General features: G+C 38.2%; 2 protein-coding genes across 7 annotated transcripts; one reads left to right on the top strand and one right to left on the bottom strand.

Annotated features, from left to right (window-relative positions):
• Positions 1 to 253: 253 nt before the first annotated feature.
• Positions 254 to 8,142, bottom strand: ADPRM (ADP-ribose/CDP-alcohol diphosphatase, manganese dependent). Of its 4 annotated transcripts, XM_039321946.1 has the most exons (5): positions 7,318 to 7,563; positions 5,363 to 5,997; positions 4,504 to 4,620; positions 1,194 to 1,259; positions 846 to 988 (listed from the first exon to the last, which is right to left on the bottom strand). In XM_039321946.1, coding segments are annotated over exons 2-5 (795 nt in total). In that variant the 5' UTR covers positions 5,973 to 5,997; positions 7,318 to 7,563; the 3' UTR covers positions 846 to 986. The 4 variants fall into 4 exon arrangements, with proteins under 4 accessions (XP_039177878.1, XP_039177879.1, XP_039177877.1 ...); XM_039321944.1 differs by lacking the exons at positions 1,194 to 1,259; positions 7,318 to 7,563 and adding an exon at positions 7,573 to 8,142 and having other exon boundaries at positions 254 to 988; XM_039321945.1 differs by lacking the exons at positions 1,194 to 1,259; positions 7,318 to 7,563 and adding an exon at positions 7,986 to 8,136 and having other exon boundaries at positions 254 to 988.
• Positions 8,143 to 8,236: 94 nt separating this feature from the next.
• On the top strand, positions 8,237 to 16,554 carry LOC120298330 (protein SCO1 homolog, mitochondrial). 3 transcript variants are annotated; one of them, XM_039321947.1, is made up of 6 exons: positions 8,237 to 8,442; positions 8,935 to 9,025; positions 9,895 to 10,092; positions 13,816 to 13,908; positions 14,048 to 14,163; positions 15,819 to 16,554. In XM_039321947.1, exons 1-6 carry the CDS (start codon positions 8,290 to 8,292, stop codon positions 15,948 to 15,950), a joined length of 783 nt encoding a protein of 260 aa, XP_039177881.1. In that variant the 5' UTR covers positions 8,237 to 8,289; the 3' UTR covers positions 15,951 to 16,554. The 3 variants fall into 3 exon arrangements, with proteins under 3 accessions (XP_039177881.1, XP_039177882.1, XP_039177883.1); XM_039321948.1 differs by having other exon boundaries at positions 8,274 to 8,442; positions 8,932 to 9,025; XM_039321949.1 differs by lacking the exon at positions 8,237 to 8,442 and adding an exon at positions 8,542 to 8,665 and having other exon boundaries at positions 8,932 to 9,025.

Raw genomic sequence — 16,554 nt, 5'->3', positions numbered from 1 at the left:
ATTGATGTAGGATAACAAGAACTTCCATTACAGAATTAGCATTGTGTTTTGATTAGTAAATCCTTTCATCTAATTGGATGTAGATAATTCTACAACTCATTTTTAATTGAATAGAGTATATAGCAAGTTTGATACTATCTCATTCTCCATTCTTCCATTGGCAAGACATCAAAGTATTTCTGATATTCATACTTCAATATTGTTTGAATATTGAATTCTGAATTCTGTCGAGAGAAAAAACTATGACTAGACCTCTCAGTCAGGAATTTATTCTTAAGTGAAAGTGGTGGTATCATTTCAAAGGGTTCAAAAGAGAAAAGCATAATGGTAGGGGGTGTTTTAAACAGAATGCTATTTTATTCCAAGATTATAGATGTCAATCCAATGTATTATTTTTCCAGTCTTCGTATCAGCAAGTAGAGCTTCCATTCAATTTCCATGCCAGACTTAAAGTTGAAAGTGTAATTCTCCAAAGAGGAAACATATGAGAGTAAACTTTTGGCAAATAATTATACAACATACTATAAGATAAATTCAATTTACCAGGACCTGTTGTTTAAAGAAAATACACAATGTCTTTCATAGCTTTATTCACTATTGAATATTAAAATTGTGTTTTAATTAAAAACAGTTGGAACAATAACAATTTCTAACACACACCAACACAATAGTATTTAAAATAAAGAATTGTGTGGATGATCTTTGTAATACATCTCCCTATCTGGAACTCTTCCATTTCCCTTTAATACCAGTCTGTCATTATAGACATATATAGTTCCAAAAGCATTGCTTTCTGGAGGAGTTTCTATAATCCCTTCAAGGGTCAGGTGATGGACTCCATGAGAATCTAAACAGTAACCACCATAATGAAGATGGCCTGCAAGAAAACATACTACTGAGTGATGTGAATAAATGACAGCAAGGGCAGCTTTATAATTCCAAGCAAGGCAAATACTGCTTGTACAGTACGGGTTGATGGGTATGTGTCCTGCAACACAAGAAGAGATGTACTCAAAATAAATGAAACACCATCATTTTGTCCACATGTGAAAATCTACAAGTAACATTCCACAACACCTGACTAAAATTGGATAGCCTCAACTCAAATTTTAGTTCCTTGTGTAAACTTGAAAGCCGTCAACTCTTACACTGCCTTCTAATTTGTAATATGGGAATAATACTCAAATACTTACAGAATTCCAGAAGAGGAACAGAATTCAGTGTAGGTGTATTGAAATCACAAGAGTGAAACACTTGCCCTGAGAATATTCAGAACTCTTTTTTAAAAATCTGATAGTCAAGTAAATGCAAGAACAGGCATATATTTTACTATTTACATTATAAATATCAATTTAAACTTCTAATCATTACAATGCTCAGAAGAAGCAAAATTGGAAAAATAGAAGTAATTAGGTCCTTTTTCCAACAGTTTTTTATTATGTGTCTTCATTTAGTGCATTATAAATTAGGTTCAAGAAAGAGAATTTCTCAGAACTAGTAATATGGATGGAAGTGAAAAATTGTTGTTTTAACTCAAAATAAAACTCAACTACAATGAGGGGAAAAATTATTTGATCCCTGCTGATTTTGTACGTTTGCCCACCAACAAAGAAATGATCGGTCTATAATTTTAATGGTAGGTTTATTTTAACAGTGAGAGACAGAATAACAACAACAAAAATCCAGAAAAAGACATTTCAAAAAAGTTATAAACTGATTTGCATTTTAATGAGTGAAATAAGTATTTGATCCCCTATCAATTGGTAAGCTTTCTGGCTCCCAGGTGTCTTTTATACGGGTAATGTGGTGAGATTAGGAGCAATCTCTTAAAGGGAGTGATCCTAATCTCAGCTTGTTACCTGTATAAAAGACACCTGTCCACAGAAGCAATCAATCAGATTCCAAACTCTTCACCATGGCCAAGACCAAAGAGCTGTCCAAGGATGTCAGGGACAAAATTGTAAGCCAATACAAGGCTGAAATGCACTACAAGACTATCTCCAAGCAGCTTGATGAGAAGGTGACAACAGTTGGTACGATTATTCACAAATGGAAGAAACACAAAATAACTGTCAGTCTCCCTTGGTCTGGGGCTCCATGCAAGATCTCACTTGTGGAGTTTCAATGATCATGAGAGCGGTGAGGAATCAGCCCAGAACTACACGGGAGGATCTTGTCAATGATCTCAAGGCAGCTGGGACCATAGTCACCAAGAAAATAATTGGTAACAGACTACGCCATGAAGGACTGAGATCCTGCAGTGCCTGCAAGGTCCCCCTGCTTAAGAAAGCACATATACATCCCTGTCTGAAGTTTGCCAATAAACATCTAAATGATTCAGAGGAAAACTGAGTGAAAAGTGTTGTGGTCAGATGAAACCAAAATCAAGCTCTTTGGCATCAACTCAACTCATCACGTATGGAGGAGGAATGCTGCCTATGACCCCAAGAACACCATCCCCACCATCAAACATGGAGGTGGAAACATTATACTTTGGGGGTATTTTTCTGCTAAGGGCACAGGACAGCTTCACCGCATCAAAGGGATGATGGACAGGGCCATGTACCATCAAATCTTGGGATAGAACCTCCTTCCCTCAACCAGGGCATTGAAAATGGGTCGTGGATGACCCAAAACACATGGCCAAGGCAACAAAGGATTGGCTCAAGAAGAAGCACATTAAGGTCCTGGAGTGGCCTAGCCAGTCTCCAGACCTTAATCCCATAGAATATCTGTGGAGGGAACTGAAGATTCAAGCTGTCAAATGCCAGCCTCGAAACCTTAATGACTTGGATAGGATCTGCAAAGAGGAGTGGGAGAAAATCCCTCCTGAGATGTGTGCAAACCTGGTGGCCAACTACAAGAAACATCTGACCTCTGTGATTGCCAACAAGAGTTTTGCCACCAAGTACTAAGTCATGTTTTGCGATGGGGTCAAATACTTATTTCACTCATTAAAATGCAAATCAATTTATAACTTTCTTGAAATACATTTTTCTGGATTTTTGTTGTTATTCTGTCTCTCACTGTTAAAATAAACCTACCATTAAAATTATAGACAGATCATTTCTTTGTCACTGGGCAAACATACAAAATCATCAGGGAATCAAATAATTTTCCCCCCTCACTGTACATGCTTAGGTCTGCATCACACTGTTTCAGGTCAGCAGCCAAAAATTCAGGAAGTGCAGGTAGAACATTGACAGAGATAATTGTTAATGATTTTATCTGCTATGTACTATGAATGTTGATTTTAATGTTTTTTTTTATTTCTATGCTATAAGCCAGGGCTTTTCAACCAGTGGTACGGGTACCACCTGTGGTACATTGGCACATGGCAAGTGGTACGTGACCATCCTAGTGGGGGAGGGGAATGAGCTGAACCGGTGGCAGCACCGCACAAGCCTGAGCGAGAGATGGCTGGAGCTGCAGGGCTGTCAGGGCTCAGCGGAAGCGCCAGGCTCTGCTGAGCTCAGAGGAAACGCCAATTAGCTGGAATGTTGCAGCAACTCCAGGGTCTTGTGATTTACATTCAGATGCTTGGAAACTGATTCATATTTATGACGGTCACAGTGTCCCAGGGTCATGTGAAGTGACCAAAACCTGCTGCAACCACCCAGCAGATGGGGGGAATAAAAACCAAACACACCCCACCCCACCCCCGCTGCCAATCCTCAACAGAAATGCCTCACAACAGTGAAAACCTTGGACAGGAGGAAGAGCGCCGCAGGCAGGCGTCTTGCTCGGCTGTGACTTGGGGGGCACTTTTTTCAGTGCTATTGTAACTTTGAACAGTCACTAAGCGAACTGTTGTAAGTCAAGGACTACCTGTACTTTATCACTTTTTTCCTTTTGGGGGTGGGTCATCAAGTTTTTGACACCTTGCTAGGTGACTGGTAGTATTCGGATATTGCCATATCCTAAAAGTGGTACAATGGGTGAAAAGGTTGAAAAGCCCTGCTATAAGCCACCCAGAGTTGTTGGTTACAAGATGAGTGACAAATAAATTTCCTAAATAAATAAATATCTTTTTTAATTTTTATTTATTCCTTTTTCACTATACAACAAAAATAAAAATGAATACATTTTTCCCTTAACAGAACTGTGTTATACATCTCATATATATTATTTGCAATTTATTTACATTAGTAATAATATCTTTTTCTTTCTAAATAAATAAATACCTATTACTTCCTCTCTACTGTGCATTTCCCAGGGAGAGATGGGAAGTGATACACAACATAGCAAGCCTGCCCCTAATTTTTCCAGTATGTTCTCTTTGTCCCTTTAACTATAACTGTTGCTGATGTCCCAGTAAAATGTATCCCATTTGATTTTCCCACCTCCTTTCCTTCCTTGAAGTATTCAAAACATATAATTCAGTTCAGGCAGCAAAACATTCCAGACCAGCAGAGTTTACCCTAGTCAGAATGGTAAAACCACAAATATTAAAATACTTTATTCCATCCCCAATACTACTAATTATTAAAAATACAGCCATACCTGCAATCACAACTCTTTCTTGATTCTCATCAGCATAGGTAAGGACTTTATCAACCCAGTCCAGCTGATCTTGACTGAATCCACCATTGAACTGTACAAAATTGCATTCAGCAAGCCCTGTAAAAAAAGAGTAAATTGATGGGAAGCTATATAACAACAATCTTTATTACGGTCATGTACCAATACGCCAAACACATAAGCTATATTTTTAGTTTGAAATGTACTTTTTAAGAATAATGGTCAATTTCAGAAATGTGTGTTAAAGGCAGGGTATCCCTGACTTTAAAGGATCGAACTAAGCCTAGTAAATGAAGAAAATGGGATTTTAAAAAGTTTGCTTTAACTGAGTTTCCTGGAGGTAGGAAATATGTCAATGTCTCTATTGATATTTCAATCAAGTTGTATAAAATAATCATTTAATAATTGGAAACATAAAACTGCAGCAGTTATACAGAACATATCGATGTCTGTAGGTAGTATAGTTCTACCTTCCCTTTCCTAATTTAGAGATTACATAAATGCATCAATACTTTATTGCCTAGCTTACTTTTGTAGAACTTTTGTGTGAAAAAGTTGCCATTTTGAAATGAGGATTCCATGGGGTGATGTCCTTGCCATATACTTTAAAGGAACACCAAGAAAACAAACCCACTTATGATCCTATAGTAAATGGGTTGTGTTAGATTATCATAAAACTTTTTATTTTTGGTATGACAGACTTAAGATGAGTAGTCCCCTAAAACAGAATATGTGGAGATATCTTCATTAATAGCACATTTTTTTATCCACACAAAACCAGCTCTTTCCTAGACCATGACTCTAAAAATGTGCAACAATTATGTTCATCAGAACATAATACCTAGTGGACTATTCAGATTTTCATTGTGATTTTTGTCTTGTAGCAGCTGTAGAGATTCTTTATATTTTTTCGTTGATGTTTCCCTCCCCAGGATACTTAAGTCATATGCATCAAGAAGAATGAATCTAAATTTTGGCATTGGAGAAAACTGGTAGGCGTAATAGAACTCTGTAGCCGGGTTTCCTGTGGAGCTTTGTTCTCTGATGCTGAAGTTATTAAACAAACTTTGGTCTTCTAAGTACTTGGTATTCAGTTCAGATTCCATAAGATAATTCCGGCTGAAATTATACAATTCATGATTGCCCCATATGTGATGGGCTGGTGCACTGAGTTTCTTAAATTCATTCATAACTTGTTGCAATGCTTTCTCTGATGTCTTATGTTGGGCATTGAAGCCGTCAATAATGTCCCCGAGCTGTATGACAAACTGAACCTCAGTTCGATTCCAATCTTCAATTGCCTTCTGGAGACAGCATAGGCTATGTTTATAGTATCTCCTATTAAATCCCAGGAAATCATAGCCATCCTCAATATCAGCATATTGAACGTCTGCTACGATTCCAAAGGAGAAGAGCGCTTCAGACGTTGTTCTTGTGGTTGCTGCATCCATATTGCCCAAAACGTCTTGCTGAAAACTAATGGAAGGAAGAAAAGAACAGATCAATTGTTTGGATAGTAAATCTGGTGAGGCAACATGCAAGTCTGTAGGAATGCTTTACAATTTTTGATGGACCTGATGATCTTTTCAGTAAATTGTATTTCATGAAGGTAGTAGAATATATTTGAAATGACCCAAATTAAAACTGTATTCATTTGCACTTCTTTTTCTCATAGATTTTCATAAGAAAATCTTATCAATTCGTATTCTGTCAACCCAGTAGTTTAGACTGGGAAAACCATATTCAGCAAAGGTCTACATATACCTGTTCAGAATACAATACTGTCACTACATGGCCAAGCTAAGTGGCAGTACTATAGGTAGTTTAGTGAGTCATGCCTGATTTTATGATATTTTTGCTGTCATTTCAGTGAATCATGCAGTCATTAAGAAATGTTGCTTCCCCTATTGATTTTTGCTTGTTGGAAGCTAGGAAGGTCACAAATGGTAAGCATGTGACCCTGGGACACTGCAACTGTTGTAAGTACATGCCAGTTGCAAAGTACCCAAATTCTGATCACATGATCGCACAGATGTTGTGATAGTCATAAGTGTGAAGACCAGTCAAAATCAGTTTTTTTCAGTTTCATCGTAATTTGAATGGTCACCAAATCAATGGTCATAAACTGAAGATTATCTGTAGTTGATTTAAAAAAAAACTAGATTAGTACTAGGAGGGAGCCTGGAAAAGATCAAAGCCTTAGATTAGACTGGAAACCAAAAGCAATGTATAGTACTATATTGTGGAAGAAGGTAATAGCAAAATATTATTGCCAAGAAAATAGCATGGACATGTCCATGAACCACTAGCAATTGAACATAATTCTACTGCTAGATAAACGCACATGTATGCAGTCTTAATTATTAAAACCTGTGGTAGCTAATAACTTGTAGCTAATATGACTGCATACTGTCATGTCTTTCAATATAGTACCATAGAGTCATAGACAACATCTGCCTATCCCAGGTCCTTGATAGACCAAGAGCAATAGGTGGATAAAAATGCCAAATCCAGTACAAACATCTGGCTGACTGAGTGACCATTATGATAAAAAACCTTTAGATATACAGATGTATTGTTTTCATCATCTACAGACAAACATAGCCATGATGATTGGGGCTTGTGGCAACTGTAAGAATCCTAGGAAATACCAGGCTAAATGTTTCTTCAACAGATACCACGTTTTTCGTGTGCTATTAACTAAGGAACTTTTGTTCCGTTTTCCTCTGTTCTTTTCTACAACAGAGAGAGCGAGTAGGAAAGCCCTCTGAGTCAAAAGTGCTACAAATTACTTACATTTTCCAAAAATGAACATCCGAAGATTCCCAATTAGCCACCCGCACGTAGGTTTCTGTTAGTCTTGCATTTGAATCTAAGTATGGTTACTTAGGATACGAGCAATCAGTCTCGCTCACGTAACTTGAAGTTTGGGTTGGGGTTTTTTCAGTTAAAAAAAAAGGAAATAAAAATGCCGACGGAAGTGACTTCATTTCCTTTCCTTCGCCATAGAGCTATAATTGTAAACTCTGTACGTTGCGTTGCGACACTTACTCTTTAAGTGCTGCAAAGATATCGTTCCTGGTTCTCTTCCATCCTGTTATTATCTCCTCTCTCTTTCTCTCCCCGGTCGGAAGTGGGTAATTGGTAAATTGAGTGGAGGAAATAAATTGAGGAAGTCTGGAAGCTAGGCTTGGTTCGCCTTAATTTGTTTCCACAAAACAAATGAATGTTTGAAGAGGTTGGCAATGGATGTCGTCTTTTTTTCCTCCACGCTTGTTTTAAGTTGAAAAGACGGACTTTTCCCAATATGAAAATGCTTGAAAAATTACCTAGTAACTCACTTGTTGTCAAACAGAATGAAAAGTTGGGATTTCTCCAACTTTCTTATCAGTATTATATTGAAGAGAAGTTAGAAAGAAAAGATCACCATCCCACTAAGAGAAAAAAAATAAAGTTGTTGTTACTTTGTTGTTGTTGTTGTTTTTATCAGCCTTGACTGATAATAACCCTTCTTTCCAAAGCCGCCTTAATTCCTTTCATTCCAGGCGAACGAGAAGCAGAAAGTACTTCGACAAGGGCCGGATTTCAACGGTGCCCGCTTCTTCGTGCAAACTGTAGGGAGCCAAAAGGAAACACAAGCGCCTCTTGCGGTCCTCGGAGAGTACAGGACGTCATGTGACAGTCTTGAAGCCAATGCAATGGCAGGACGCCGGTCTGTCCCGGAAATTCAAGTCGGGTGTGCTGGTTCGTGAGTCCGGGAGGGGAAGGATGGCGGGAGCGGTGCGGGTTCGCCTGATGTCGCTCGCCCTTTGCACGCGTTTAGCGTTTAGACCGCATTGCTTCCCGCGCTGCTGTCCTGTCCGGACCCTGGTCACCGCACCCCCGGTCAAAGGAAGGCAGAAGGGCTTCAAGAAACCTGGGGTGAGGCATTCCGGCTGTAGAAGTCAGAGTGGGAGAAGCCGAGGGCAGCTGCTGCAAGCGCTGGATCGCTGGGCCCCGGGGAGAGGCCTTTCTTTGGGCACCTTTGCGCGCAATCTTCTTGGCCAAAGAGGGCGCTTCGGTCGGGATCGCGGGTCTGTCCTTTCCGCGAAGCTGGAAGAATGACACTTGGCCAAAGCCTCTCTCAGGCTGGACTTGCTCAAAGGTGCGGAGTCCCGTTCGGGAGATTTTAATCGGTGAACTTAAAGGCATCTCCCCATCTTCTTTCCCGATCTTGAGCTTAATCTTGATCGTCTTCATACAGGCAGAAAATTAACCGGTTCAGCCGGGAATAGGGGAGAAAAATTAAAAGCGCCTGGAAAAAGTTAGGATAGACCACGAGAAGTCACACGATTAGCGCTCGTATGAAACGGGCTCGGCCTGACGCGAAAGGATTTATTTATGAACATTTCGTTTTCTCTTCTTTCCCAGTAGCCGGTAACTTGGAAGAGTTTAGCAGTCACGGTTGTGATTGGAGGTGGGATGCTGGGACTACTGAAATATTTAAAGAAAAAGAAAGAAGCAGGTGGGTATTATTTCAATCATTCTGTTGCTTTTTTATTATCGTTTATTGTAGAGATGTAAATTGTGTTGTGCAAAGAATTGCATATCTAGTCAAGGGTGGCTATTGGGTAGTTTGATTTTTTTTTCTAAGCTGATGGTTTCCAGATGTATTGGGCTTGGCTAGGAATTCTGGGAGATGTGATCCAAGCACATGAAGGAATGATACAAATAACTCTACATTTTTATAATTGATTCTTACCATCATGAAATATGCCCAAGCATGTGTTATGGTTTTTATTTCTGCTTATTGTCCTTCTCTTCAGGTGATTTCCCAATGTGTAGATATTGTAAATATTAAAGTTTTTCCTCTTTCAGGTTATGCTAGCAATAAATCTCTGCTCTGGTATAAAATTGAGATGTTGTAATGACTGCTTCAAAAATCACTAAAGCAATAAATGTACTAGCATTTATTGAAATACAATCAGGATCAATCTTAATTAAAGCCCCTGAATCTAAATACAACAAGATAGGATATAAGTGATCTTAAATCATTTTCTGCAGAGATTTTGAGAGATTCTGGAAGTTTCCATGTTATCTCTTCCCAAGTTGTAAATATTTCATTGTACTATTTCTTGCTACTGCCTTTGGCCTTTGCCATTATAATTCTGTATTTTTACCTCCAGGATAGATAGTAATTTCTAGGTAAAACAAGAATAAAAAACAAACCCAAACAGGTTCCAAGAAGAGACACACTTGAAATTGTCTCTCAGACAGGATAGGAAAAGGTAAGGAATTAGAAATGTATGTATAGGAATTTCTGTTGGAATCCTTTTAAGATTTTCCTCCATCAAAGCTGCCGCCAGATAATCTAATTTTGTGATCAAATTTCAGCATTGGAGAGAGAGAGTATTCGATCCATTGGAAAGCCTTTGTTAGGAGGCCCTTTCTCACTTGTTGATCACCATGGACAATCAAAATCAGATCGTGATTATCTGGGCCAGTGGGTTTTAATCTACTTTGGTTTTACACATTGCCCTGACATTTGCCCAGAAGAACTGGAGAAAATGATGCTAGCAGTGGATGAAGTTGGTAAGTAAATCCTGCTGAAACCTGAACTTTTAATTTGATTTGGTTTTGGCACCACCCAACTCCAGAGTGACTAGAAAGATTCTCTATGTGAGGCAGTCATGCTGTCCTCTTGATTAAGAGTATGATTGTGACTTTGGATTACCTTTTTATGATTTAGGCCTCTTAAAACCATTCCCTTTTATCAGAGAGCTTGTGGAGAATAGAACGTGGGAGGGAGGTAAATGTAAAGGAGGAAAGAATCTGTGTTGAAAAGTTTTACAACCATTTAAAACTCAGCTATATGCAACAAGATAAGATAACCTTTATCGACATTTTTTTCTGTGTATACACTGCTACACATTAAAAATGAAATTCTGGTACCTGTTCTCAAAAGAATGAATATATATCTATATCTATATCTGTATCTATATATATCATATATCTATATCTATCTATATCTATACATACACACACACATACATACATACATACATACATACATACATATATATATATATATATATATATATATATATGTCTTGAATGTTTTTTTGGTATACCTGTCAGCCCAAATATGGGAGGAAGAAATCTTTTGCCTGTATCAGCTCAATCTAGAGCCATCCACAGGCAGCAGTCACTACTGCAACATAATTTGTAATCAGCTCGATATAGCTATCCCAGTCCCCCTTTAACTCTTCGTTAGCAATACAAAAATTTAGCGAATATATGTATGTATGTGTATATATATATATATATATATATATATATATATATATACACATACATACATACACATACATATACATACACACACACACACACACACACACACACACACACATATACACACATACATACATACATACATACATATATGATAAAAAGTCCTCGAACTCTGGGAATGATAGAAACCAGTTGTTTATTGTTAAAAAAAACTCAAACAATAAAAAAACAATTATTTACAATAAAAACAACCTAAGCTTTTGCTGGTCCACTGCCAGCTTCATCAGAGTGAGTGTCAAGGGGTGGGGAGTTTTCTTATAAACCTTGCTAACTCAGTTTCTTGCTCATTGACCGTGTGATAGGGCTGTCTGTCCTAATTGACTGTAATTGCCTCAGTTGTCCCGCCTCCCCTCATTTGCATTCCAATTTCACAGCCTTCTTTCTTTCCATTGTTTCTTTTTCCACCCTTCTCATCCTTGTCAATCCTATCTTTCCTAATGCTGTTGGTGTATTTTTCGCCTGCCCGCCCCCCCTGCAATCGTTCTGGGCTGCACATCTGGGTCCGGCATTATAGGTGCCTTTTGGTTGCTGCTCCCCCTGTTTTTCCTGTTTATTCACCTGCTGTTCTTGCCCTCTGCTGTTTATCCCTATCGGCCCTGTTCCCTCCGGTTTCCCTTCATGCTTAGGTGCATGCGTGCACAGTAGCCTCCTGTCCCCCTGTCTCATCCGCATTCGATCAGCTGGGGTGGCTGCCAAATAGCGCCCAGCAGGTAGCTCTCCGTATGCAGGCGTGCATGTGTGTTGCAGTGTTCTCCCCCGTCTTGTCCCTATCCAATCAGGTGGTGTTCCTACAGAATTATTTGCAGGATCATTCCTCCATCGCTCGCTCCGGACGGGTGGCCGTTCATCTTGTTTCTCCTCCCGCGGATCGCATTACTCCGATCGTCGTTCTCCTTCCTTCTTACCTTCAGCAATTCGTCGGGTCATTGTTCACCTTACCCTCAGCAATTCGTTGTGTATCCGGTCTCCTTTCCATACAATAAATGCCTTCTCTAGTTCCTCTCGTTATGAGCGCAGTCCGCATTCTGGCTTGCTCTTCTTGCATTTTTAGTGCCTAATATGCTGGGGGAAGCTCTATGTGTCGGTTGATCGAGCAAGCATGCGAGAGCCAAGCTCCCGGCATACATAAGAGCACTCGTTAGCTACATACCCAGAAACTTGATACACTAATCACCTCCACAGTTGAACCATTAATACACATAAAACATGGATGAAAGGGAAATGTATAGTATAGGAGAGTAAATGTATACCCATACTCAAAAAAGAGAAAGAGCAAGAAAAAGCCATGTTTACCACTAAAACGAGCTCAGTGGTGTACTGTTTTATTTGTCCATTAAAATCATCTTACAAAAGCACCTTTTTGCAGTTGGAATGAATGAAATTCACACTTGCACAGTTTTTTCCAACCTTGGTCACCAAAGATTTGAGCTGTGCTTTCACCCTTCTGTTAGTTTTTGCTTAGACTTTAATAGAGGCTTAACCCTAATCATTACCAAAAGCTCAATATTAAACAGAAGAAAAAAAAGACTTTCACTAACCACAGAAATTCAAAGTGCCACACTAGTTTTCCATGTAAATTTCAAAGATGCTTAACCTAACTTCACTCAATAACTCATAAGCTGCTCAGAGTATATAAAAGAAAGATTTTTTTTTAAAAAAATATTTGCCCTAGCCAGTGCTCAACCATTTAATCCTGTAATATGATCCCAATTCTTACTCATAAGAATTCTCCCTGATCCTAACTTTCTTGCTATTTTAAAATAGTATTCAAAGAAATCTTATTTTAATCTCACTCTAATACCAAAAAAATTTAACCAAAAGTTTGCCTCACTACTCAATCCTAACATCAATCTAAGAGTAACTGTGAATTCAACATAATATTAATATTAATGCTTATTTTTCTGTAAACCATTTGGAATATAAATAAATGAGTCCTAGATTGATAGTAATATTTACCCTAACTATAAAGATTTCCCATTAAGAGTAACACAGTAGTAATTCCCAGTTTGGTAATAAATTAGATAAATAATATATTAGTATTAACATTAAGAACTCATACTCATCATCATACTGGGTTTAGCATAGATGTAAATGAATCCTAATACTTACACTAACTTCATGGTAATAGTGACATCTTCTTTTATTGCATCAGATGATCCCAATAGTAATATAAACCATAGACCACCACTGACCATAAACATTCATCTTGATTCTAATCCTCACCTTCATTTAAAGGATTGATTTCAAACAAGATTAAAGTTAATGTTAACATTACACAAACCTCCATTAAAATAAAATATTTTCCATCACCGTTGACTCAGCCTTCAACTTAATTTTAGTATCAAATCAAGACTAATAAGAGTCTATAGCAATACACGCTCATTTTACATTTTTAGAATAGAGTTCCAGGAATTTCAGTGTTAAATCTCACCTTATTACTCATGAAACATTTGCTACAAAACGTGATCATAACTGCAATCAAAATTTAAGTCTACCATATAAATTCATTCAGATTTTACCTTTTATTCTACTATTTATTGTACATTTCAAGAAAGCTTAACTCTAACCTTAGCTTCAGTCTATAATAATATATTATCTAGTCAGTTTGTCAGCATTCAGTCCAAAGAGTATAGTGGATTTGAGACTACCAATATCTAAAAACTTATCCTCATTCTATCCCTTATCCAAGATTTTAGCTGAGGATTCAGGGAAGCTAAACCCTGACTCTGAATTCAGCTCATCTCCTAAAACTTGTCCAAAATGGACCAAAACACACAAAAAGTTTAAATCACCACCCTGGGGAAGTTGACTATGTATAGGCTTGAACAGATGGAGTAGAGGTATACGTAGGTTTGTGTTTAAAGTGATCAAGAGTCTTAATCTAGTGGGGCTGCAAATTTGAACATAAACAGTCTTGGGGCTGATTACTTGGGGATTAAATATTATCTTTTATGATGACAGATAGAATCGCATCTTTGCCTAATGTCACTCCACTCTTCATCACCATTGATCCAGAGAGGGACAATGAAGAAGCCATTGCCAAATACGTCAAAGGTAGTCACGGCCTTTCTTTTTATTGGACACTCTATACTGATTCCATTTTAACTTGCAATTCAGTCCAACTTCACTTTTTATAAATTGGGCTCTCATTTTTTAATGAATCAGATCTTGATGGTTTTATTTTTGTTTCCAGAATTTTCACCAAAGTTGATTGGTTTGACCGGTACGAAAGACCAGATTGATCAGGTGTCTCGCGCCTATCGTGTCTACTACAGCCCTGGTCCCAGAGATGAGGATAATGACTACATAGTGAGTATGCTTTCTATCTGTTCTCCCATCAGTGGATAAAGGTTTTAGTCTCTGAGACAGTTTTTATGGGTCATTGAATCAACAAAATGTGAATGAGCAGTGAGCAAAACAACCCTAGAAGAATACAAATTGGAAAACATTGGGAGGGGGCTCAGAATGTTTGGCCTACAGCTGAGCTTCTTTTCTGAATGAATTTGGCAAAATAGATCTAAATGGAAATATCAGAACCGTAAAAGGCAATTATCATAGAAAACATGCGAGCTGACTATGCACTTTGTTCCGAACAAAAGACTTTCTTTGTGAGGAGATAGCATTTGGCCAAGTGACTTTTCTGTTTCATGGGGAGCTGCAATTTGGCGATCTTCCTTTGTGTTGAAAAACATTGGTTGGAACTTTCTTATTTTAATCACGAGCAAGAAAAATTAAATTGAAAAAGACCTTGTCAACAGTAGAACTGAAAACATTATTCTTTGATACTGAGGTTGGTTTCAATATACATAGTAATTTTTTAATAAGGTCATGTTGGGATTTGAAAAATCCAGTTCAGGCTTGTGTGTGCCTTCGAGTCTTGGCTCCTGGTAATTGCCTGGACAAGTCTTTGCCTTTTTTTTTGGCATTAATTTTTTGAACATGTTTTCTAATGTATTATAGAGGAGGATTGCAAAAGAAAGCAGCTTTCCAGTCCAACCTGGACTGGTGGTTTCCCATCCAACTGCTCAGCAGGCCCAGTGATGCTTAGCTTTTGAGCTTGGACAAGGCCAGATGGGATTGCCTTCTCCTAAGGCAGGGGTGTCAAACTGCCATCCCATGGGCTGGTTTCATCATACCGAAACAGTGCCCACCCCCTTGCCGGCAATGCAAAAAGAGTCACGTGACATGGCGAGTTTGACACCCATGTCCTAAGGGAAGATAAAAATGGGCAAGTATCAGCACCAGAAAATAGACAGGAGAGGGCGCCAGATAATAAATGACAGTGGCCCTAAAAAGCAAGTAGAATATCTTCAGTCTTTGAAATAGGGGTTTTTATTAGCGTAAATATTCCTACACATACTTTAAAGTATAAATATGCCAAGGCTCTAATACTCACTTTGGTTCTTCCAAAATGAGTAGTTTGCTCATGAGAAAGTGGTATTTTTAATTTGTATTTGTGTGTGTGTGTGTGTGTGTGTTTACGTATCTGAAGAGGATTCTTGCTGCTGCTATTTACCTGCCCCCAAGAAATTCAGTACTGTTCTTGTGCCTTACAAAAGTTGAATTTTTTTTCTCACACTCAAGGATATTTTTACTTAATTTTTTGGTAATGGGGAAAGCTTGGTTCCAGAGTAGATAACCTTTCACCAAACACAGGAGCTCAATAAAGCCGCGCGCGCGCGCACACACACACACACACACACACAATATAGAGTTTGGCTGCTTTTGTAGTTTTATCATCAGATGTATGGGGCTCTGCTTTTTAAAAAAATATATATTCTCATATTTACTGCTGAAGAAATATCATTTTTGGGTACTTAACTTGCCTATTAAAGCCTTTATTAGAAATCAAGAACTGGATAATAGTTCAGTCACAGAGACAATTTAGTGCTTAGCAGAATCATCTAATCTCAGAATTTCAGTCTTATCTCCATCTCCTTTTTTGTGTGCGTGTTTTTTTGCAGGTGGATCACACTATCATCATGTACCTTATTGGGCCTGATGGGAAATTTGTTGATTATTTTGGCCAAAATAAGACTAACACTGAAATTGCCGCCAACATCCTAAAGCACATGAAACAATACAAGAAAGAATAAAGGACTTAGATTTCTGACTGTCAGGCAAGCATGTCTAAAATGCATTAATTGTAATGCATTTTGCGTCACGTTAATTGGAGGAAATACACAGATGGTCTGCTGTGGCGTCTTCTTCGTGCTGTTAAATTTACTAAACCTATACCTACAGACTAAGACTCAGTTCTGAAGAGAAGCTGAATGTCTTTCACCAATGATATTTTTCCAGATATTATGCTCTGGATATGCCTTAGCCATACAGTGGCTTATTGAAAGCTTTTGGTGTTGATGCAGTTTTACCACCAAACATACGCTACAATGCTCTCTTCATTAGAAGTTCTTGTTCTTGACATGCTGAAGAGACACTACTGAACTGACCTGTATTGAAGATACCATTGGGATTTGTCTTCTCTCAAGTTTGATGCATTCCTCTTAGGAAGTGGAGCTTCTGGTCCTTTCTCAGTGAACATTTCCAGAGAGATTTAGAGTGTCACTTTTTGTTTTTTTTAAATAATCAGTTAATCATAATCAATATGGCTGTTCTTAGACAACATGGTAGGATGGGAAGCTTCACTCTAAAATCAAGTGTGGTGCACAGATGATGAAATAAAGTGAAAGAAAATTAAAA

Source organism: Crotalus tigris, unplaced genomic scaffold, assembly GCF_016545835.1.
Source record: "Crotalus tigris isolate CLP2741 ecotype Arizona unplaced genomic scaffold, ASM1654583v1 scf7180000023830.6690815, whole genome shotgun sequence".
In the NCBI taxonomy this organism is placed as follows: domain Eukaryota; kingdom Metazoa; phylum Chordata; class Lepidosauria; order Squamata; family Viperidae; genus Crotalus; species Crotalus tigris.
Note: the sequence above shows the minus strand (reverse complement) of the source record. Positions and strands in the feature narration are given on the sequence as shown.